At 41.2% G+C, this 23,430-nt stretch overlaps 1 protein-coding gene across 1 annotated transcript in view; it reads right to left on the bottom strand.

Moving 5' to 3' along the window:
• Nucleotides 1-573: 573 nt before the first annotated feature.
• MTPAP (mitochondrial poly(A) polymerase) overlaps nt 574-23,430 on the bottom strand; it is a 30,566-nt gene continuing 7,709 nt past the window's right edge. Inside the window, exons 4-9 of the mRNA XM_059058338.2 lie at nt 22,719-22,943; nt 16,517-16,728; nt 12,640-12,866; nt 3,178-3,270; nt 3,024-3,097; nt 574-1,325 (exon numbers count right to left, since the gene is read on the bottom strand). Coding sequence (XP_058914321.1) covers nt 990-1,325; nt 3,024-3,097; nt 3,178-3,270; nt 12,640-12,866; nt 16,517-16,728; nt 22,719-22,943 — 1,167 coding nt within the window. The 3' untranslated portion in view covers nt 574-989. The remainder of the gene's footprint in view (nt 1,326-3,023; nt 3,098-3,177; nt 3,271-12,639; nt 12,867-16,516; nt 16,729-22,718; nt 22,944-23,430) is intronic.

A 23,430-nucleotide genomic window follows, 5' to 3' on the forward strand; every position in this document is an offset into this window, starting at 1 on the left:
ATAGTAATTATATACCACAAACCTTACAAACATGTGCTAAGTGCCAGGCCCATGACCTCGCACTTTCCTATGGGCCTCACCTAACCTTCACAGCCATCTGGTGAAGGAGGCACTATTATCATCCCCATTTAACAGAAGAGAAAACTGGGGCCCAAAGCGGCTGAGTAATTCACCGTGAAGTCAGCTGGCTCAAGTGTGTATTTTCCAACACTATATTTGCTGCATAAACTGAAAGTTACTCTACAGGGAATGTAATGGAAATAATATTTCAATACATATCTATTCCCCACAGGGAGAAAGGAATTCTTAAAAGAGAAGTGAAGGAATTTTGGCAATACCACATACTAGTAGAAAAACGATTTTATTTTTGAAGACAGAAAAATTAACTAATATTTTTAAATACAGTGCACTAATATTTTCATATATATGGCTTAGAATACCTAGAATGTAGTAACCGAAGTGTCTGCATTCATCTGTTTTAAAAACATGAACATTTTTGGAAATCAGTACCGATCTGTTTTTATTTATATGTGAATAAGAGTGCTTTGAAGAACACAAAAATAAAGAGTCCTATCAAATTCTGCAGCTTTATTGTATTCATTGCCGACGTATGTACATACCTCGAAGTCCTTCTAAACGATTCACACCCAGAGACTGATGCAGATTTCAACAATGGTTTGATTGTAAACCTGATTTTCCCCACTTGCTTTGTATATTTTGTCTGAAGTATATTCCAATCTTCTTTCACCTGTTCCCATGGCTAGCGTTTAAATACAGTGCCACTGGCTTTCAGGCTGAAAACATCGCAGAATGTCAGGCCAGTTTAAGGGGCCCCATGAGAAGACCATGAAAAGAGAGGCATCGGATGACAGTGTGAGATCTGCCAGGATTTCACACCATTCTTCCAGGCGCTCCAGTGATTACCTTATAGGATAAAACCAGTTCTGAAAGCAAAGGAGCAGCCATTATGCCTGAGTACTAACTGCTCTTTACCCGTTGGTGGCTGTGGAATTTTCTGTACTGCTACTTTTTATGGATTCCAACAAGTTTTTAATTCTTTCACTTGAAGTCTTCTTTTTCTTCTTGGCAAGAGACATACTATTTGCTACAGAAGGTAGCAGCAGGGCTGCCAGCCCCCAGGGCTGATTATTTGATGGCGGGAGGCGATCTTTATCTTCCTGATGTAAAATCCAGGCACTTTCTCTGGCCAGATCTATAAATTTTTGCAGCTGACTTTGACTTACATTTTTGCTAATGTTGAGAGAAGTTTCAAAAGGATTCTGAATGTGCAGTGGAGAAGATTCAGGTTTGTTTTGTTCCCTTCCCTATAGATAAGTACAAGGAAGAAGAAGATGTATAAATATATCAAGGGCTCAGATATCAAAACTGTTTGGTTTAATAAAACGTCAAAAATGCATAAAATACCACCATTAACTTTACAGAGTAAAGAATTTCTTCCCCAAGGGGACTGGGTATATATGCATGTTATGAGTTAGTGTATATGTGTGTGTGTACTTCTGACTGATTTTTTCCACTGTAGTTTTATGAATATTCTTTAGAGAAAAATAAATTACGTTTATGAGCTATGGATGATGATGTCACTGCTCCGATGAGAGGTATCTGGACTGAGTCAACCAATAAAAGTATTTTTAAAATAACATAACATTTACCTAACAGAATAGAGCTGGGAAAGAAAAAAAAATATGAAAAAGAAAAATGGCAGAAAATAAGATACAGTTACGTTTGAAACTTGCTAAAAACATACTTATTACAGTGGGAATAGAAGCACATAAAATCAGAAGCCTTAAATTAAATATAGTAATTAATGTCGCACAAGTATGAAATGAGAAAGGAAGAGAAGGAACAAAGGACTTTTCATTTAAAAACACTAGACGCTTCCCATCTACATTCCTAAAGATCCAACTTAAATAAGGCTCTGCCAGGTAAGATACAGAAATAAAAAGAAAAGCTAGAGCTATGAGTCACAGAAACATCAGTGATCCACTAGCCTATATAATCTTTTCCTTTTCCAAATGATACCACATATACATGACTCAGACACTGCGAAACCAGCAGTCAGGTCTCCAGTGCGGGCGGCCCCTGTTAATTCCCTAACTCCTCTCAAGCCACTGCCCAGCAGGGTCCTGCCTGACTGTCATCTCTGAACCTTAAGGGCTAAGGGTCCAGAAAGGGCGAAGAACTCCTTATGTTCCGTGCCCTTTTCCTTCTAGACTGCAGTCCAGAGCTCTGTGCCTCTACCCTCTCCCAACCCCACACTTTCTTTCTTTTTTATTTGTTAAAAACAAGATCTCCATGAGCAGGATAAGGGTTAGGGAAGAATGAAAAAAGGAGAGTTGAAGAAACAAAAGCAGAATATCTGAGTAGGTGTTTTACGAAGCCAGTCTTCTAAGGGCTGTAACCCACCAGATACCCACATGCTGAGCAGAATAGACCTGCAGCGCCATCTCAAGTATTTCCCATGTGCAAACAAGTTCTGCTCAGGGTTTACTCTGATAGATTCTCTTTAGGGAAAATGTCTGTCATTCCAGCTACTCAGATGAACCCAAATCATAATCCACTTGCCTAAGTAATTTAAACCCTAAGGGCTCAAACTGAGGGAATCATTAAAATCTATCTTTGGGACTAGCTATTCTGTTTCTTTCATAGAAACCCAAATCCAGTTTAAAGAGAACTATATGTAAAGTCATGCTTTCTAAAAAACTTTCAGAATATATTCCACATTTTGAAGGACACAGCATTAGTAGTAAGTGACACAAAGTTACTTGGCAAAGTGACGAAGGCAGATGTTGAAAAGAGCTGGCCTTTGCTCCTCCGGACACTAGATGACTGATCTTAGCCAAGCCATGTAGCTCCACTAGGGCGTCAGCTTTCTTATTACTCTCTATCACCACAGAGGTGACATGCAATGACATTTGTTACAGTGCTTTGAAAACTAAACTCGTTAAATATTAGTGCAGTAGAAGACCATATACCTAACAACCAAACATTGAAACAGTATTTACCTGTCGAATATTAATGGAATTTTTATTGAACGCAAAATTTCCAAAATATTCAAAAAATTCTTTCAGTAGTAATTCTGTAAGAAAATAAAACAAGGAGAATAATAAGAAAGTCTGTTTCAGTCCAAAAAGGAACAAAGAAAAAGAAAACACCTACCTAGTGTTTCTGCGTTTCCTGAAGGTTTAATTCTATTGAAGTCGCGAACAAATGTACAGTTGTGGCCTTCTATTATACACTTATCTTCTGCATCTTAAACAAACAGAAATGAAAAATATTTAACATTCTATTTCAAAGATATTCCCTACTTCAGAAATCTATAATCACATAAATCAAAGTTATAGATAAATGTGTCCTATTATTAGTCAGTGTTTTTTATATATAGTATAGACGGTTAGTAGGATTAAAACTCCATTAAAAAAAGATTTGAGAGCAATTTTACTTCGGTAAAATTAACTTCACACGTACTTTAGCAAACCAGAAGTGTCTAACACTTGATGATTCCTAATCTATCTTTTGAGGTCATCAGTTTTCTAGCTGAAAATGTAGACTGTTCCCATCTTTCACCAACTTAAATCTTGGCACTATCTTTGATCAATAATATTTAATTTAGATTTCCATTTTCATTCTTATCACCCTTTTGTGTGTTTACTTTCAACAGTTCATCCACGATACATACAAATTGAATGTTCTAAGAATTTTGAAAACCTTCCAGTAATTTCTAAGATGCAGGCCTCTAGAGTGACTGGGATTCACTACCACACATTTAACAGCACAGTGGACTTAAACAATCACCTTTCCTAACAGTATTTACATCTTCAGAGGTAATCATTTCCCTAGTTATCAATAAATATACAGCTACCATGAAATCCCGCAACCATTTTAACCTACCTTCCACCGTACAACATGCAGGCAAACTCCCATTCTGAAATGTCTAATCAACGGCCGCCTAAAGACGGCTTTCGCCTTCCCTAACTCCAAGCTGCGCTCCAGCCTTTCTGTTCCGTGCTCCACGGCACCTGCCCGACTGCGCTGACTGCGTGCGTGCTGTCTGCTCCCTTGCCCCCGTCTGCGGCTACAGAGGCCACTGTCCAACCAAGGCAGTGATGACCTTCCCTCCCCCCTCCCATCCGGTCCACAACAACAGAGTCCAGCGTACAGCGGGCACATAACCAAGAATCTGAATGATCGCTGATATTTGACTTTGCGTGCTTATCTATAACAGCCAGAAAGGAATTTAGAAAGAGATAAACAAGGTTCCTTCAAACTTCTGTCTCCCCTTTTTTATGATTTTGGTTATTTTTTGGTTAAGACCTGAGTTACTGACTTAAGTATTCAAAAACGCATTCCAGATTCTACCATTAATTCTAGATTCTAAAACTAATTGCTATTAATTTTAGTAGCAAATTTTATGTACTCCACTATACATCTGAAGAACTTATATACAGTTCCACTTAGATCTACTCTTTATGAGACCTGGGCATATGTTTTATTATTTCAAATCATCAACAGTTTATATTTTTTGTGACACAGGTCAGTCATATATATTGATGCTCTTTTAGCTGCTATGTCTATGTCCTTTTTTTCCCCCAGAAATATAATTCTAATAGAAAAATGAGATCCACATTAAAGTATTTCTAGGAATGTACAGTGATGAAAAACAGACTGTGTCTATGACTGCTGGTCTTCACTAACAGAGTGTTTAACAAAGTAGTAAAACTTAAAGGACAAAAATTATCCTCTGATTTAAGATAGGGCCATTTTTGTTTTTTCAAAATCCCCAAGGCATTCAAACCTAAGAGACAACTCAGCTGTTAAAGTCTTCCCCTTTTTTCTCTCGCCCCTGTTTTTCTGCTATGAAACTATCACCCAAACAACAGCTACACAGTCCAATATAACAGCCACTAGACACATGCGGCCATTAAAATTAAAAATTCAGTTCCTCAGTCACACGAGCCATGTTTCAAGTGCCTGACGGCCACAGGTAACAAGTGGCTGCCCTACTGTACGACATGATCACAGAAAGTTCTACGGGACGGTGCTGCCGTAGAGAATGACTCTCAACCTGCTCAGACATAAGATACCCTATCACTCTTCGTTAATTCCCGTGGCAACGACCTTCTTCTTAAATGTACTGTATGAAACACTGGCAAAAATTCTTAACTAAATACAAACTTTCTCAGCTGTGGAAAAAGTAGGCATGTAAGCACCTTAATTAACTCAAAATAGAGTCCTTCCCCTTAAGTGAACTTAAAAACTTTATGAAAAAAGTTAAGATTATGTATTTACTAAATTTGATCTTCTTGCTTCCTTTGGAAATCTTTAGATTCTCAATGACTGGTACAGCAATTACTGTTTTTCAACATGATGCATATGACAAATGAAATTCCCTGAGTAACATTCTCACATACATATCCAGATTCATAAACGTACCCACACTTTTCAGGGAACTAATATTGAACTACCACAACTCATCATCTGCCAGAGAGCTCACCACTGGTAAGGGTTCGCGTATGATGACAGATTACTACGGGCTGCGGTAGAGATCATCGTATCTATGGGGTTATATAATTATTTAGGTTAATCTTTCTGTTCGAAAGAGCCAAAACCAACACTGCACCAGCCACATGCATTTCTAACAAACACCCTGAAGTGGACAGGCATCTAAATAAGGGACATAACGACAGGCGTCAAGTTTATATGAAAGCTGATGAATTTTTCTTTGGTAACAAATCCTTTATAATGTCCTACTTTTATAAGAAGAGCCTACTGGAATGAAACTGGAATAGCTACAATTGTATAACTAACTACATCCAGCTTCCGTTGTAACTATCAACAGCGCCCAGCCTTCCAGTGTGCCATGGGTCAGCAGTAACTGAACGAGAGAAGCCAACAGGTGACAGGTGGCCCCGCTCTACTCACCAGTGAGGCGGACTCTTTAATACCTGGGGGTGGGGTGGGGGGTAAAATACACTCAGGCAGTTGCAGTCTGCTTCCTTCTAGCCCGCCCAGCCAGAGTGGTTTTTGAAAACGCACATCCAAGGGATCGCCTCTCAAGTACTTGGATCTAACTCTGGTTAGACTCTGAGAGTCGTGGTCATGGCCCCCTTGAAAGCAGCTTTAATACCTCGTAGCCCACTCGACTCAGAATAATGCATACTCAGATGCTGTTCCTCACACACGTGCATCTGTAACCCAGACTACTTACTACTAATCGCCCGTGCTAATCTACAGACAAGGCCAAGTCCTTCTACGCCCGCCATCACGCCGCGGGCGGCAGTGACACTGAGCCCCTCTGGGCGGCAGCCTACACGCCGGTTCAGAGCACACGCTCCGGGGGAAGGATGGCAAATTAAACTCGGGCATCTACCTTTACCCAAAGCACCACTGAAATGACAGTAAGGTGACAGAAAATCTGCAAAGTGGAGAAAAGAAGAGCCGAGAGCAGCCAAACTGTTGAAGATGAAGGAGAGTGGAGAAGCAGCGGCGACTCGGGGGGCAAAGCTGGAAACCCCGGGTCCTAAGCCGGCAGTAAAGACAGCCAAGAAGAAGCCACGTGTCTAGGCAGAGCCCCCAATGGCTCAGGAGCTGAAGCGCCAGGTCCAGCCTGGACGCCTGACGGCGACAGAAGCACTGAGACCCTCCCCCGCCCGACCCCAGCTCCCTTTCTGATGGAAAATGTCGCCTCTACCCGGGAGAAAGAACCTCTAGGCTGGGAGATGCAAGACACAGCTGAGGGTGGGAAAATTGTTCTAAATGCCATAAATGGCATCACAAATGCCAAAGTGTCGGCATGCCAGTAGCCAGGCCTTTTCCGCCAGAAAAAAAGATCGAAAGAGTTCTTTCTGGGGAGCCTGAAGCCCCAGAGGAGTGACCTGGAGCTGGGGACCCTAAACCCCAGCGAACAGCCCTGCCGGGCCGGGCCCTACATTGTGTGTCACAGCCAACAGGCTCCACCCGGGCTCAGAGGCTCAGATCAGCCTTTTGGTTTCTAATTCAAACATGAGCAGAAATTCAAAGATTACCAGACACCTGAGGAAGGCCTCTAACATGAGACTAAAACAAAATAAAATGAAAAACTATTTTGAAAAAACAGAGGCTATAGGTAAAGAAGAATTAATGAACAGAATATTTGATGCTTCTATTTTGAGAAGAGATTTATTGAGATAACTCGTGGCAAGTTTGAGATTCAATTAATGTTAAGTACATGAAAAACTAAGCAAACAAAAATAAATAAGGAATATTAAAAGCTATTAACTCCAAAACATATAAAAAGTTGGGCAGGAAAGGAAATTAATTTTAGTTTTCTCCGTGGGTCAGATACGAATAGGGCTTCCGTAGTCACCACAGTGTAAAGAGTGCACAGTGAGATCACGCTATAGCTCTGGTCACAACACGGGATGGAAAACACGTGTGCCCGTGTGAGGGCCCTACAGGAGGAAGAGTTATTCCTCCTCCTCCTCCACGAAGGGAAGTCACAGACGGTGCCGAACGCTAAAAACACCCCGAAAATCAAGAAACAGCAATTCAGGTTTGGAACTATGGTTTAAAATATTACACGGGTCGGGTAAACGAGTTAAAAGGGGTCGCCTGCAGTGAGGGCCAAAGGAGTGGAGGGCCAGGCCCAGAGGGCGAGTCACAGTCACGAAGGCTGCGATGCCCACGCGCGTCTGTGGCTCTGACAGAGCTGCACTCTAAAGACCACTATCGAGGGAGTGAGGGGCGCCGGTGTGCACACATCTGAGACACACAGACACGCAAATACGTGCAGAACACGCGACCAAGGACTCACGTGCAGACTATGTGAGGAATTCCAGCGCATGAATTAGAAAATGACAGATAATCCAACGGAAAAATAAGCGAAAGACTTCCAGAAACTTCTCAAGAGATACCCAAGTGGCTAAATACATGTATGAAAAGGGGCTCAGTGTTATTAGTCACCGGGGAAAAGACAATCAGAACGAACCGTGATGCCACGACACATGCAATTAGAAGCACTACCATAAAAAAAGACAAGCCCAGGTGCTGGCAAACACCAACAGCACGTGTAACTTGTATATGGGGACTGCGGGAGTTCACACTCTGCACAAATGCTTGGCAGCGTCTCTACCAAAGCTCAATGTACCCGAAGCCTGAGACTCAGAAACTCTACTCCTCAGATACACTGGACAGAAACGAGTACCTGTGTTCAGTTCTCAGCAAAACAAATGTGCCAGAACAGTCACACCAGCACTACCTCGCATAGTTTCCAGACTGCAAATTACTCAAATGTCCACCAACAATAGAATTGAAAAAACCTTTTGGAATATTCGTATAACAGAATACTACATAGCAATGGAAATGAATGGTCCACAAATGCACTAATAAGATGAATGAATCTCCTAAATACAGTGTGAGAGGGAAAAGCCAGACACAGAAGAATATGTACTCTGTGATACCGTTTACGTAAGAGACACGAACAGGTAAGATTCATCTACGCTGTCAGAAGAGACTGGGCTGGGGGAAGGTGAACAGTGACCAGAAAGGAGTGCGGCTGGTACTTCCAGGTGCTTTATCCAATCTGGGTGGCGGTTACAGAGGTGTGTTCAGTTTGTGAAAACGTACACACACACACACACACACACACACGCACATATGCACTTTGATGTGTATTATATTTCAGTTAGAAAAAAAGTATAAGCTCTGAAAAGTGCTTGCATTTGAATTCTGGCCCTAGCACGTTCTAACTATGTGAACTTAGGAAATCGAGATGATGCATAAAATTTTTTAGCCAAGTGCCTGGCACTCAGTAAATTGTTACTGGGTCACAGAAAGCTAGCAAATAAAGCTCTCTTCTGTGCTGGGGTCTCCGCATCAAATGTGCTGAAATCACTACCCAGTCGTTTCTGCCTCAAACCTTTAATTCGTCATGGGAAAGAAAAGCAGGAACCCTAAACAAAAGAACTCTAATCAAACAACTGATTATAAGAGGAAGATGCGATATTAAACACGGAAGTAAATATAACAAAGGTAGCAAAGCCAAAATAAGGGCAGAAAACGCAAGAAAATAAGACACCCGTGGGAAAGTAGTAGCGACTAAGAAAAGATAAAGAAACACAAATTCAAGAATAACCAAAATACGAAGGTTGCCACCATGCTCAGTACAAAACAACCTTCAACTTTAAAATGTTCATCCAATCTATTTACTGAACTTCTCTAAGCCAGGAGCAGAAAATGCAGAGACGAACCAGAGAGCCTGGCCGAGGGCGGCAGGTAAAAGAACGACAACCGTCTACCCGCTGTTACCATCCAGAGCGCTCCAGGTACCCGGGAGCCCACAAGGCACTGCCTCCTGGGAGGGAGGGGGCAGAGAGAGGCCAGGAGAGAGCTAACAAGCCAGTCTTTGGACTGGGCACGTCTTCCGTGCCTTGATCATGAGGACGTTCTCCAGGCAGGAAGAGAAGGCGGGAGGAAAAGGCCAGCCCAGGCGAAGGCACAGAGATGTGCAGAAGTGCAGGAGGGCGGCAGCTCCCGATCTACACACAAGAGGGAAGGTACACGAGGAGGAGGAAAACGAAGACCACGAAGGACCCGAAACACAAGGATGAGAAGTCTGGACTTCAACTTCTGGATTTCAAACGGCGGTTGACAAAGTCCTAGAAGCGCTAACAGGCGTTCCAGAAGTTGACGCTGCCTTCTACTAACAAACCAACAAGCAGGCGGGCAATCGAGTAACCGGGGTCTTACTGCCTTCTTCGTGAAACAACACAAATGACAGGCTCTACTTGAATATCAAATGAGAGGCGCAGTTTAGAAGAAAAGGACTGTAACAGGACACAAGTCCCTCAGCGGCTTAATCACGGAGCGCCCAAGATGGCTTTATTATTTCTCGAGTTAACATTGTTTTTATTCTTAGCCATATACCGTTGAATGTACATCAGTATGGGACCACTGGTTAAAATCAGAAAGTATAAAAGACATGGATTCTGAAAAATTCTTAAATGAGTAGGAAAAAAATATTTTGCTAAATTCTCCTCAAAATCATCTTCACCACACCCTTCATATACATTCATCCACAAAAAATTCTTTTACAACAAGTTCAAGATTTCACTAGAACTTCAAAAACCAAAGGTAAAAAAGTAGCAATGATATAAATTCGCTTTACATTTATTGGCAATTCACACCTATAATGTGCCATGTGGAAAGAAGCAACTGAAATGGCCCCCACATTTCTCTGACCATGTTTAAAAACTAACATGAAGAATTTTCAACAACCAATTTGGTATTTTTAAGTAGAAAATGAAGGAATTCCCAAACTAGTTTTGTCCGTTTTGACGCCATAAGATGTGAATAAATTTAAATTTGGTTTAAAATAGATTTGGAATAAAAACTCATGTCGGGCTTCCCTGGTGGCGCAGTGGTTGAGAGTCCGCCTGCCGATGCGGGGGACGCGGGTTTGAGCCCCGGTCCGGGAGGATCCCACGTGCCGCGGGGCGGCTGGGCCCGTGAGCCGTGGCCGCTGCGCCTGCGCGTCCGGAGCCTGTGCTCCGCAACGGGAGAGGCCACGGCAGTGAGAGGCCCGCGTACCGCAAAAAAAATAATAATAATAATAAAAAAAACCTCATGTCATTTTTAATTCGTTCACAAATCATATTCTTTTTCTGAAACAATTAGTGGAAATTTTTTAAAAAGACACTAGGAAATTACTGAAGGATTTCAAGAGAGAGAAGCCTACACTTAGACGTGAATTGCCGAAAATCACTCCGTTAAGACTGGAGCCGCATGCAGCTCCCCGGGGCAGGGCTGCGAGGGGCCTGACCGAGCGCGGCAGGGCCGCAGCGCCTGTCGGACTGGAGAGAACAACCGCGACGTTAGGAGCAATCGGCCCCCATCATAAACCTGCCTCACTTCCTCCTCTTTTTCAGCTTCGACTCCTTCTTGGCTTCCGAACTCCAGAATTCCAGGCTATTTCCCCAAAATGGCTTCTAGGAGAGCAGTCATCAGCATGAGGGCACACAGCAGGGACTGGACAGGACGGGCTCCTTCCAGGTTGCTTATGGGTGAGATCTACCCACGTGTTCTGTTTGTTTCTTACCTCTTTACTAGACTGAGTTACCTGAGAACATCGTCTGTGCCAAAAATCACCCCTGACACGTAGTAAGTCACCGACAGATCTTTAGGGAACGAATGACTCCGAACGACGAGATGGGCCCCGGCGCAGACGATGCCCTTTGCCCCAACCTCACAGATGAGACTCAGGCTCCCGCCACTCCACCTCCCCGAAAACGTGCTGCTGTCCATTAACCTGCCACGTGGAGCTCTTTTTTTTTTTTTTTTTTTGTGGTACGCGGGCCTCTCACTGCTGTAGCCTATCCCGTTGCGGAGCACAGGCTCCGGACGCGCAGGCTCAGCGGCCACGGCTCACGGGCCCAGCCGCTCCGCGGCACGTGGGATCCTCCCGGACCGGGGCACGAACCCGCGTCCCCTGCATCGGCAGGCGGATTCTCAACCGCTGCGCCACCAGGGAAGCCCCACGTGGAGCTCTTTCTAAAGCGTACTTTCAAGCTGTACCGTCACTGACGGCGTTCACAGGAAAGAAGAGATTACTTCTAATTTGAATAACAAGGAAAAGTGGCATGGACGCGAACCTAAAAGAATTTAGAGAAGAAAAGGCACATTCTAGGAAGAAAAACACGCAGAATAAATGAAGGAGCTAAGAGGAAATGTTCTGAGCACGGTACTGGCTGAAACGTGGGAGCACACGAAGAGAAACGGTGGGAGAAGAGGTTGGAAAAACGGGGTGTGGCTGCAGGTGAAAATCTTAAGCAGCAAAAGCTGTAAGTCAACTGTCTGAGGTTTATTCTGTAGGGAATAAAATCCCTTTAAGGTGGTTTTAAACAGGGACGATTCAGGGATGTACTTTAAAAGAATTATTTGGCAGCCAAAATATATAGGAGGGGGCAGAGGATGGAGTGCATACACACTTTGAGTAAACCCCTGAATTATCCTCCTTTTAGAATTTAGGACTGTAATACTTTAGTATCTCATCCAGCAGTCTATCAAAATTTCAATTTATTTAAAATATAAATTAAATAGTATACTAATTTTAAAACCATTTACCTATGATTCCTTATAAGCTTTAACCAAAAAAAAAAAATTTAGGATCTCTGTAAAGCAATTATGATCCAGTAAAGACACTAAAACAAAAAACCCCACAAAAAACCATCATGAAACAGTTTTTAGCATCTCTAAGAGAAATCTGGAAATAGCTTCAGACTTGGAAAGCCATCTCTGAAGCTGGGATCCTATCAGAAGCTGCATCTGGGATACATTTTTTTTCCAAGGTCATTCCAAGCTTGGTAAACCAAGGGAGAGGCTCCAACTGGCTCAGGAGATTGTAAACAACATCGCCAGCTGACACAAGACAGAACTCTCAGAAAATCCTAAAGGCCTGGGCTTCACAAATCACCTGCTCTCATGACCCCTGGTGGACACTGAGAAAATTAAAAGCTCTTAAATTTTAGACTCGTAAGGCTTTGAAAACACATGACCACCAACCAAACGCACACACCTGGTTTTGAAAACACACGGTAATTCTATCCATTCGAACATCAGAGAGAAAATAGATGCCTCTAGTCTCACCTGCAAGGGTTTTTAGGTAGTCTAGTGTTGGAAGAATAGGGGGTGATCTCCTCTGGAGAAAAAAGATGACCATCACGGTAAGGGAGAAATTTGTAATCCAAGCACCAGGAATACTACTCGTTAACGAATGTGCTCGAGCCCAGCATCGGATGCTGGACACCAAGGCTCTCACTCGGGAGTCCAGGGCACCATATATGTAAAGGAGTTCAGAGCTCTTCAAAGCAATCCTTCAAAAGAGAAAAATAATAGGAATTTTTCAAACCCCCAAATTATGATCCCGGAGTAGAATGAAACACATACCTGGGGACATATCTAAATATCTTACTCTATCGGAACACATTCAGAATAACAAGAGCAGCTCATCAAAAGCATTATGCATTCGCAATATAAAATTTAACGTGAATGGTTATACTTTCGTTACCCTTAAAACATGTTCTTTTAACTGCTGACAACCACGATGCAGCTCTAAAGCTTACAATGTTGAAGTCCAAGTTCCTAAACAGGACCTAATCAGTGAAATACTACCTAGGCACTCTTTTTTAACTATCAGTAAAGACACCGGCACATCTGTAAATAAGACGCTTGACACTTCAGTTGCACACCTGGATTATCTAGTGCTTTTTTTTTTTTTTTTGAGCTATCGGTTCATGTGTTTATTTGTTGCACCCATTGCTTTTCCAGTGTTTTTAGGGGGCATTTAAGAACCCCTATAGTAAATTGTTCAGGTTTGAGTCTATAAATTTAGATCAGAAAAGACATAGACAAAATGAACAAAGTCAGAACCAGAATGTATTTGGTCTGTAGGCATTCCAGCCCGACGGTTCTGCAGATTAATTACAATTTGAGCTGCATGTTTATTTCTGATCTTCCTACCAGAAGTAGCTAGAAACAAAATGCAGTCATTTGTAGGAGTTACACTGGCCACAAGGAGAAACATGATAATTCTTCCAGGGTAAAGATTTCCTGATAACTGAATTTCAAAAACAATTTGATCTCATTGTAGATTATAGGTGAAATAACCTTACACTTTATCATCTAAATCAGGACACTTTAGAATGGGAAAGGGGGATTGGGATTATCTAGTCCTTTGACAGACAAGGAAAACATTCTACTTATTTTATCAAGAAAGTATAAATGTCTTAAAATTCAGCCCAAATTACTTAAGTTTAATATTTATAAAAACCACAATCCATGAAGATAAAATGTCTATTAAGAAATCAATCTTCAAAATCTGTTTTCAATAAGTTTTCTAGTCAAAGTTACAGTGCAAAGAATTATAAGAATTATTTTAAAATTAAGCTCCTATTGATCAAGACATGTTTCTTAATTACTCAAAGAACTGAGAGAGGGCACAACATCATTTCCCAGCAGCAACTCCAAACTGTCTACTAAGCGCCACCACGGACAGCATTTACTTCCTGAGTTTTCGGAAAAGAGCAGAAATTAGAAATTCATGGTGATTAAATGTTTCATCCATGTAAATGAAGGTAAATTAAGCTGAAAAATAAATATCAAATAGTGCACGGTATCTGACATAAAAAAACAATGAGAGTATAAAACCCTGAAGCATATTAAAACAAAATTTTTAAAACTATACCAACAAGACCATGAAAATAACACTATTACAAAGATAAATGTCCTTTCAGAGACACAGATGTAGAGGACAAACATACGGAAACCAAGGGGTTAAACCGCGGTGGGGGTGGGGATGGTGGGGTGCTGAATCGGGCGACCGGGACGGACATGTAGACACTGATGCGTATACAATGGATGACTAGTAAGAACCTGCTGTACAAAAGAACAAACAAACAAACAAACAGCGAATACTAAGCTTTCTTTGGGTTATTTGTATGGAAGTATGTTAATATAAATATTTCAGACATTACATGAAATTTCTAAAAATCTTATATGTTCTGGTATAATGTTATAAGTCATAATTCTAGTTATTACTTTAAAATGTATATCTCAGAAATAACTGAATTTCCTTGTCAACTGCATTATTATGAACTTTCACCAAATCTTCAACCGTGGTCATTTTTAAGTCTTTTGTCATTTACAGACAGTTCTGGGTGTGCTCTGATGCTTTTGCAGATATGTTCCTATAAAAGGGTTTCATCTTCAAGGAATTCATGGAAAGGACTCTGACACGTACAGGTTTCTGTAAGTGACTGCACTGCTGAACGGAATAAATAATGTTCAGAACTCTAACGGAAAACGGATGAATTCATGAAAGTGCTAACAAAAGAGCAAGATGAAAAAAAATTAATTACATGGGACTGAGTGAACTGATGAGGATGATTATAATTTTTGTGACTCTGTTTGAATTAAAAAAAAAAAATCCCACAAGGACTCAGAGGCAAAAAATATACACATCAATTTTCACTTTTTTTTTTTTTTTTTTTTGCGGTACGCGGGCCTCTCATTGTCGCGGCCTCTCCGTCGTGGAGCACGGGCTCCGGACGCGCAGGCCCAGCGGCCACGGCTCACGGGCCCAGCCGCTCCGCGGCACGTGGGATCTTCCCGGACCGGGGCACGAACCCGCGACTCCTGCATCGGCAGGCGGACTCTCGACCACTGCGCCACCAGGGAAGCCCTTCACTTTTTTTTTTACAGTGGAGGATGACTGGACTGAATGTCAATATTCTGACGTAGTACGAGTGTGTTTCGTGTTTGGTAATTGCAGTCATTGCTGCTTCTGTTGTGGTCACCCGTTGACAGTGCCTGGTGTCAGCCTATTTATGTCTTGTAAAAATAAAATACAGTGTGTATGTGTGAAAAAAAATTCCAATAGTTTAAAAACTATTCTGATTGTATGCATTTATATAAAGGTGTTTCTCTCTCTCTCTAAAAAAATTAATGATGTAATCTTTCACCTCTAAAAAAAATCATTTTATTCTATTTATAGACTATAAAGAATATACAGTAATGATAGAAATACAGTATATATTTTTATTATTCAAAAGTACTTAGCAGGGCTTCCCTGGTGGTGCAGTGGTTGGGAGTCTGCCTGCCGATGCAGGGGACACGGGTTCATGCCCCGGTCCGGGAAGGTCCCACATGCAGCGGAGCGGCTAGGACCGTGAGCCGTGGCCGCTGAGCCTGCACATTCAGAGCCTGTGCTCCGCAACGGGAGAGACCACAGCAGTGAGAGGCCTGCGTGCCACAAAAAAAAAAAAAAAAAAAAAGTACTTAGCACTGACTTGTTAGTGAACACTTGAGTTTAATCAAAACTGCTCTAGATTGGATTTTCTGAATCCATTTGTAGTCCTGATTATGTATCTAGCAGACAGTACAGGAAGCCAAACGCATGCAATGAGCATATACTAGAGTATAAAGAAAAACCTCCTCAGCCGAGAAGTCTTCCCTACTGAGAGCCAAAGAGAAGTCGTCAGAGTATAAAAGAACTTGTCGTTCTCATCCCACGTGTTCTAAAGCAAACAGGTTGACAATAAAATGAAAACAGGCTGAAGGAAAACGACGCAGTCTCGTTAGGCTGCCCAGACCAGCGTCCGACTTAAGCAAATGCTACCTTTGTCTGGACACACAGCCGACTGCATCTGGAAGCAGCTGAGAGCACAGACCCAAGGTACTGCTCTATTTTCCAAGTGCGCTAGAAGGCTATATCCTTCGGAATTTCTGAGCTGTTACCAGGCTACGTAAGCAAGAACAATGAAACACAAGTCTTCTCAGAAGATTTTAGTTAGGCATGTTAACATTTTAATAATTGAAAACCCTCCTTTTCAATTCAAGTGGTCAAATTTTTAAAAAATTATTATTAAAGCATATCAAGGCGTCGAAAGCCATTGTTTCTGTACAAGAAAAACTATGCTAGTACCTTATAACATTCACATTTAAGATAATAAATAAGAGACCATACCTATTGTTAGTAGTCAAATCACATTGAAATCCAGAGGCCTGGTGTGAGAACCTGACAAGGGGACAGCGAGCGTTTAGTATTTTCTGAACTCCCACACAGCCCGCGCCAAAGTGGTCCAGGCACTCTCCTATCACAGAGAGGATCTTCTGTGTTGCAATTCTTTCCGAAGGAACATTTTTCACTTGAAATTCCATCAGAAAATTTCCTGAGGCCTGAATAATAAAAACATTTGTTAAACAGGAGCTTTTCATAAAAAGGAATTTCTTAAAAAAAACTTTTCTAAAAGGATGCTCTAAGTCATTTCCGGCCGAAACACACACACACACACACACACACACACCAACAAAACCCAAAACAAACAAACAAAATCAATAACCACACAAACACATACACAAAAAATTCTTCATGCAATCACAGCCAAAAGCAGACCAAAAATCTTCAGCTGTCAAAATAGACAACCTACAGACTAGGAGAAAATATTTGCAAACCATGTGACTGACAAGGGCTTAATTTCCAATATATACAAAACAGCTCATACAACTCAATAACAAAAAAGCAAACAACCCAATCCAAAAATGGGCAGAAGACCTAAATAGACATTTCTCCAAAGAAGATATACAGATTGCCAACAAACACATGAAAAGCTGCTCTTGAAAAGCTGCTCAACATCACTAATTATTAGAGAAATGCAGATCAAAACTACAATGAGGTATCACCTCACACCAGTTAGAATGGGCATCATTAAAAAGTCGACAAATAATAAATGTTGGAGAGGGTGTGGAGAAAAGGGGACCTTCCTACTCTGCTGGTGGGAATGTAAACTGATACAGCCACTATGGAGAAGAGTATGGAGGTTCCTTAAAAAAACCTAAAAATAGAACTACCATATGAACCAGCAATCCCACTCCTGGGCATATACCCTGAGAAAACCATAATTCAAAAAGAGTCATGTACCGCAGTGTTCATTGCAGCTCTATTTACAATAGCCAGGACGTGGAAGCAACCTAAGTGTCCATCGACAGATGAATGGATAAAGAAGATGTGGCACATACATACAATGGAATATTACTCAGCCATTAAAAGGAACAAAATAATGCTATCTGCAGCAACACGGATGGACCCAGAGATTATCATACTAAGTGAAGTCAGAAAGACAAATATATGATACCTCTTGTGTGTGTGGAATCTAAAATATGATACAAATGAACTTATTTATAAAACAGAAACAGACCCAGAAGACATAGAAGACCAACTTATGGTTACCCAAGGGGGTGGGGGAGGGATAAATTAGGAGTTTAGGATTAGCAGACACAAAGTATTGATACTATATATAAAATAAACAACAAGGTCCTACTGTAGAGCACAGGGAACTATATTAAATATCCTGTGGTAAACCATCATGGAAAAGAATATGAAAAAGAATATACGTATGTATAACGTATATTCACTTTGCTGGACACCAGAAATCAACACAACATTGTAAACCAACTATACTTCAATAAAAATACTTTCAAAAAATCTTCAGTTTTCTTTTGCTTCTCTAGAGTATAAAATACTAACCTGAAAAATCATTGGCTTTTTATAATTAACTTACATACCACAATATATATCATAAAGTAATACTACAGTAGAACCATAGATTCTATAAATTCTGTGAACATACATGTGCCCTTTCCAAGGTAGCCTTTCCATTTTCATAAGATCTGTAAACCCACAGTAGTTATAACAGGAAATATACGCATGAGGACAGTAGATCAATAGAAGAAAACAGTACAAACAGACCTAACTACAGAAATGTAATAGTTAATAAAATGAACTCTGCAAATTACTGCGGGAAAATTGCTATTGAAACAATGAGCCAAGTGACCACTAAAAAAATAAACTAGACTAGTCCAAAACCAAAGTAAATTCAACACAGACCAAAGACTTAAACATAAAAGGTTTTAATCAATCAAGTACCAGAACACAATGGGTGAAAGTTTCTACAGTCTTAGAGTGAAGGATTCTCTAAGCACGACACGAAATTCCAGAACACACAAAAGAATATGGATGAATAAAAATTAAAACCATCTTCAGGCCAAGCATATATTCATTACAAGATAAAAGACAAATGAAGACAATAGTATATGTCATATAAAGGGCTAACTTCCCTAATTTATGAAGGGTTTGTACAAATGGAAGGGAGGAAAGCCCACCCAATTCTAAAAACGGCCAAAAACACTTGAATAAGAAACTAACAGAAGAAATAAAAATGAGTGAGAAACACGGAAAGAGATGTTCTTGTTTCCCAGAAACCAAGAGGAAATTAAAATAGCACGGAGATTTTTCACTTATCAGTCTGGCAAAGACAAAAAGGGTGACGGGACCAGTGTGGGTGGGTGAGGGGAAACATACATCCCGTCGGTGGGAGTTCAAACCGGGACACACTTTGGGGACTTGAGTATTGAAACAGCCAGGTTTTAAATACGTATCAGCAAGGTTTGGATTAGCTATGAGAATCCTAGAAAACCACCCCAAAGGAAATGCTCACACAGATGAGCGGGTTTGCAAAGCTGTTCCCTCACTGCAGCATTATTCGTGTGGTAGGTACTTTTTAAGAGCTCTGTCTAGCTTAATGAAGCCTCCTACCCCTCCGAGAACCCGGCCCCCTGAAAGCATGAGGGCGCCGACAAGGCGCGTGCACCAGGCAGGGCGGCTGGCGTGGGCCCCGCAGGGGCACACGGGCCACACCCTCACCCGGCCAGCGCTCTGCGCCAGGAACTGCAGCCGAGGTTCCGAGGCACCCTCGTGGCTGGAACACAATCAGAGGCTTTGGGGAAGGCACCGTCTACACCGTGAGGATGAGAACGTGAAGAAAATCGGAGCGGGTGGGGAGAGGCGAGTGAAGGGAAGGAAGGTACTAAGCAAAGCAAATTCGTGGAGAAGAAACAGAACCCTTCGTGGACTCTTGACTGGTTGTACTTCCTAGTGCTGTCCTTTCCTAAGACTCACCCACATTCCTGACCCTGGGTTCCCGGATGCTTCTTCTACTTCTTTTGTTTGCTTGTTTAAGCTGCTTTGGGTCGGTTTCTGTTATGCACAACCTAAGAATATTACCTAATATAGTCGGCAATAAAGCGGGGAAAGAAAGATACCGTCCCCGGTCTAACAGATAAATTACGGTACGTTCATGCACTAGAACATTCTGCATCCGCTGAAAAGGATGCAGTAGACTCAACTGCTGAGACACGATTAATTGGGGGGGGGGAATCACGTTAAAACCTGTATCGATTATATAATAATCTCTTCCTAACTGCCCTCAACTCAGGCCGAAGAATAAAACAAGCCCAGAGAACCACAAACCAAGAGGGAGTGCTGGGACACACGGAGCACCAAGAGATAAGAGGGGGGGCTTCCCCGGTGGCGCAGTGGTTGGGAGTCCGCCTGTCGATGCGGGGGACGCAGGTTCGCGCCCCGGTCCGGGAGGATCCCACGTGTCGCGGAGCGGCTGGGCCCGTGAGCCGTGGCCGCTGCGCCTGCGCGTCCGGAGCCTGTGCTCCGCGACGGGAGAGGCCACGACAGTGAGAGGCCCGCGTACCGCAAAAAAAAAAAAAAAAAAAAAAAAAGGGAGGACAGGCTCACAACTGCACACAGTAGTCAAGGAAGCTACTTTATGGAGGATTAGAGTTTTAAAGCGCTCCTGGTTTTTAAAAATTTATTCTTATTTATTTAAAAATAAAAAATAAGTAAAAGCACTCCTGTTTTTCATGTTTCATTTTTTAAATGTTTCTATTAACAAAGCTATTATAATCTTAAACAAGCATATATTTCAGAGTAGATGTTTATAACAACACTGCATAAGTTAAACTTGCATACGAAATGATGTTAAATTGTTTAGTGAGACTGGAGCACTGTCTTTTAAAATATCTTTTCCTAACAGCGCTCTATTTCAGAAATCTAAGATCCAACTAAGTTTCCAACTCTTTCCTCTGCTTCCAACAGAAAAAAATGTATCTCTTACTGTCTATCAATCCTCTCAAACACTCTATGAGCTGGCGTTACATAGCACTATCCCAATTTTATGGCTAGGAAAATCGAGGCACAGAGAAGGTAAATAACTTTCCCAGGGTCATACAGCTGCTAAGTAAAAGAACTACTATTCTGCACTCCCGAGCCCGAGCTTTCACCATTACAACACATTATAATGCACTTTAATTATTCGGCAAGGTCTTTTATTTAATATAAAAATAGCCTAACATAATTTAAGTGTCCCTGTCAGGAATTTAATACAATTTCAAGTACACGTTAGTCTTAATCAGACTGACCCGCTTCACTTTCATGTGTTTCGTATTTCTTGGCCAGTTTCAACTATGTAATTACACGCTGAGCAGGTAAAGTATGGCGGGTACTGTGTGGGGTGAGAAAATGAACAGACACGCATCCTGCCCTGCCCACGCTTAGGATACAGTGAGACACACGTCAACCACGAACTAAACGTAACACAGAAGGAATCTGGAGACAGAAATATGAGCTACACGACAAAAAAGGAGTGATTGATTGTGACTGGAGCAGAGGAAAAAAATCAAGCGTAGTTTAAGACGGTGGAGTCAGAACGAGGCCTTGAAACCTGTGTAGGGATGGCAGGCAGGAGCGGAAGGGAGGCGCACTGCTCAGCGAAGACACAGGACGTCGCCATTCGTAGCCTAAAAGTGCCCCACAGCTGGTAATTAGAGGATGTGATTGTGCGAAGATAAAGACAAACGATGACTAAAATGAATCATGAGACAGATCATTTCAATTCTGTGTTAAAACGAAGAACTGCTCTAAGCTTGTGGATGATCCAATCTGTGTTTTACGGTAACTCCAGCAGAGACTGAGGGCTGGAATACCAAGGCATGACACGAGAAGCATGTGGAAAGCAGGGGGCTGCTACAGTCATCCAACTGAGAATTTATAAGGGGTCGTGTCACTATAGCTTTGAGTATGTACATGAGGAGGTAGACCTGAAAGATTAGCTTAGATATCTTCGCTCAGACGACAGCAAATGTCAGGAAAGCTAAAATGCCCCTGATTAACATGTGACACATAACTAAGAACTTTTATAAAAACTTATAAAGAATATGTACAACGAGATGAAGATATAGTTTTGTTTTCAAAATGTTACGTTTGAAGTTTCAACTGGACATCTACACAGAGATGATTACTAGTTTGAAATACCTAAGAAAGAACAGTCCTAAAAACCTAAGATTTTACAAAAACACAGAAGCCTTTTCAAATCAAAGTTGTAATGAAAGTAAAGCACCTCACATTGTTTGGGATGATGACAGACACACTGATTAAGTTTACTCTGTCAGACACTCACGTTAATAAGAACATAAATGGGATACACAATTCCTAAACTGTAACAGGAAAGACAGGAAGAGAGCAAAGGGCAGAATAAAGAGAGAATCCAACAGGAGGAGGAAAGGATAGGAATGAAAAGCAAAGAAAAAGCATAGAAAATAGGAAATAAAAAATAAGACAGTAGAAATAAATCCAAAAATTACCAGTAATAATAAATAAAAAGACTCACAGATTGGAGTAAAAGCATAAAATTCAGTGATCTGCTATTTATACTCAAAATGTAACAACATACGTGAAGGCTGAAATACTGATGTAGGAGGGGAAAGAAAGTATGTGAGACAAGTAACAAGCAGCCACCTTAACAAACAAAAAAGAATTTAAAGAAAAGGCATTTAGAGATGACGGACAAAATGTAATGATAAACGAACAACCCAATAAAAAGGTATAATAGCATATACCTATATGTAGCTAACACAGTCTTTGAATAAAACAAAAATCAAAAGAATTCTGAGAAATGAAGAGAAACAAAAATCATGAGATGTAAAAAGTATTTCACTAACTAGATCACGCAGATGAAAAAATTAGTTAATACACACATAATCTGAATAACACAGTAAGCAACCTTGGTCTACCCCAAAATATTCTCAACCCTCAAAAAGAACAACCATTTTATTACATGCTTAAGATATTCACACAAAAATGATAACATATTAGACCAATACAAAGAAAGACTTTACAATTCCAAAGAATCAGTATCAAATAGATCCTATTCTTTAACCACATTGTTTCTTAAGCTTAGAAATCAAGTTGTAATTTTATTAAATCCAAAGATTTCCTTTATTTTTTCTGACAACTTTGTGATTTAAAGAAATGTAATTACCTTGTGAGTACTAAATTTTTCAATTTCATCTAGATCCAAAAACATGTCCAAATCACAACCTAATTTTCCAAAACTGTTCACTGAAGAGCCAAAGGGTCTGACGGTGCAGTCTGGGAAATACGCAGCTGCTACATCTTCAATAAGAGAGCAGGTGAGATATCGGAGCTTGGTGTTCTCCTCTGTTAGCTGGAATTCCCTCAAGAGAGTGTTCAGCTGATCATCTACCTAGCTGGCCAAAACAAAAACAAGAGAATATAGAAAATGTTAAGGTCATGTAAAATAACTGTCATTTTACTTCTAGAAATTTGATGGCTTAGGAGACCTACCTTAAAAATACGCAATCTTCGTACATGTAGCCTTAAAAGTGGATTTTACAAATGCCCTTTAAAAAGCACTACGGAATGACGACACCAGCAAAAAAAAAAAGTTGGCTAGAATTAAAACTATTTTTCTTAGGCCATGAGTATACAGTATTGTTTTAGAAAATGAAAATAGTAAAATGCCCCAGCAGAGGAGGTCAAAGCAACTACAAAGCTGGACATTTAAACGGAGTCGGGGGGTGGGGGGGGGGGGGAAGAACCAATGTTAAAGGAAAGTAACACCAGAAATAAGCAAGGCTTCAAGGAGTGAAGGCCCACGGTCCCCCAGTTCCTCAGAATAACAGTCCTGTAGGTTCCCTAGAAGGCTGGTGATAAAACAATCACACTGTGAA

This window comes from Kogia breviceps, chromosome 3 (genome assembly GCF_026419965.1).
Source record: "Kogia breviceps isolate mKogBre1 chromosome 3, mKogBre1 haplotype 1, whole genome shotgun sequence".
NCBI classification, from domain to species: domain Eukaryota; kingdom Metazoa; phylum Chordata; class Mammalia; order Artiodactyla; family Physeteridae; genus Kogia; species Kogia breviceps.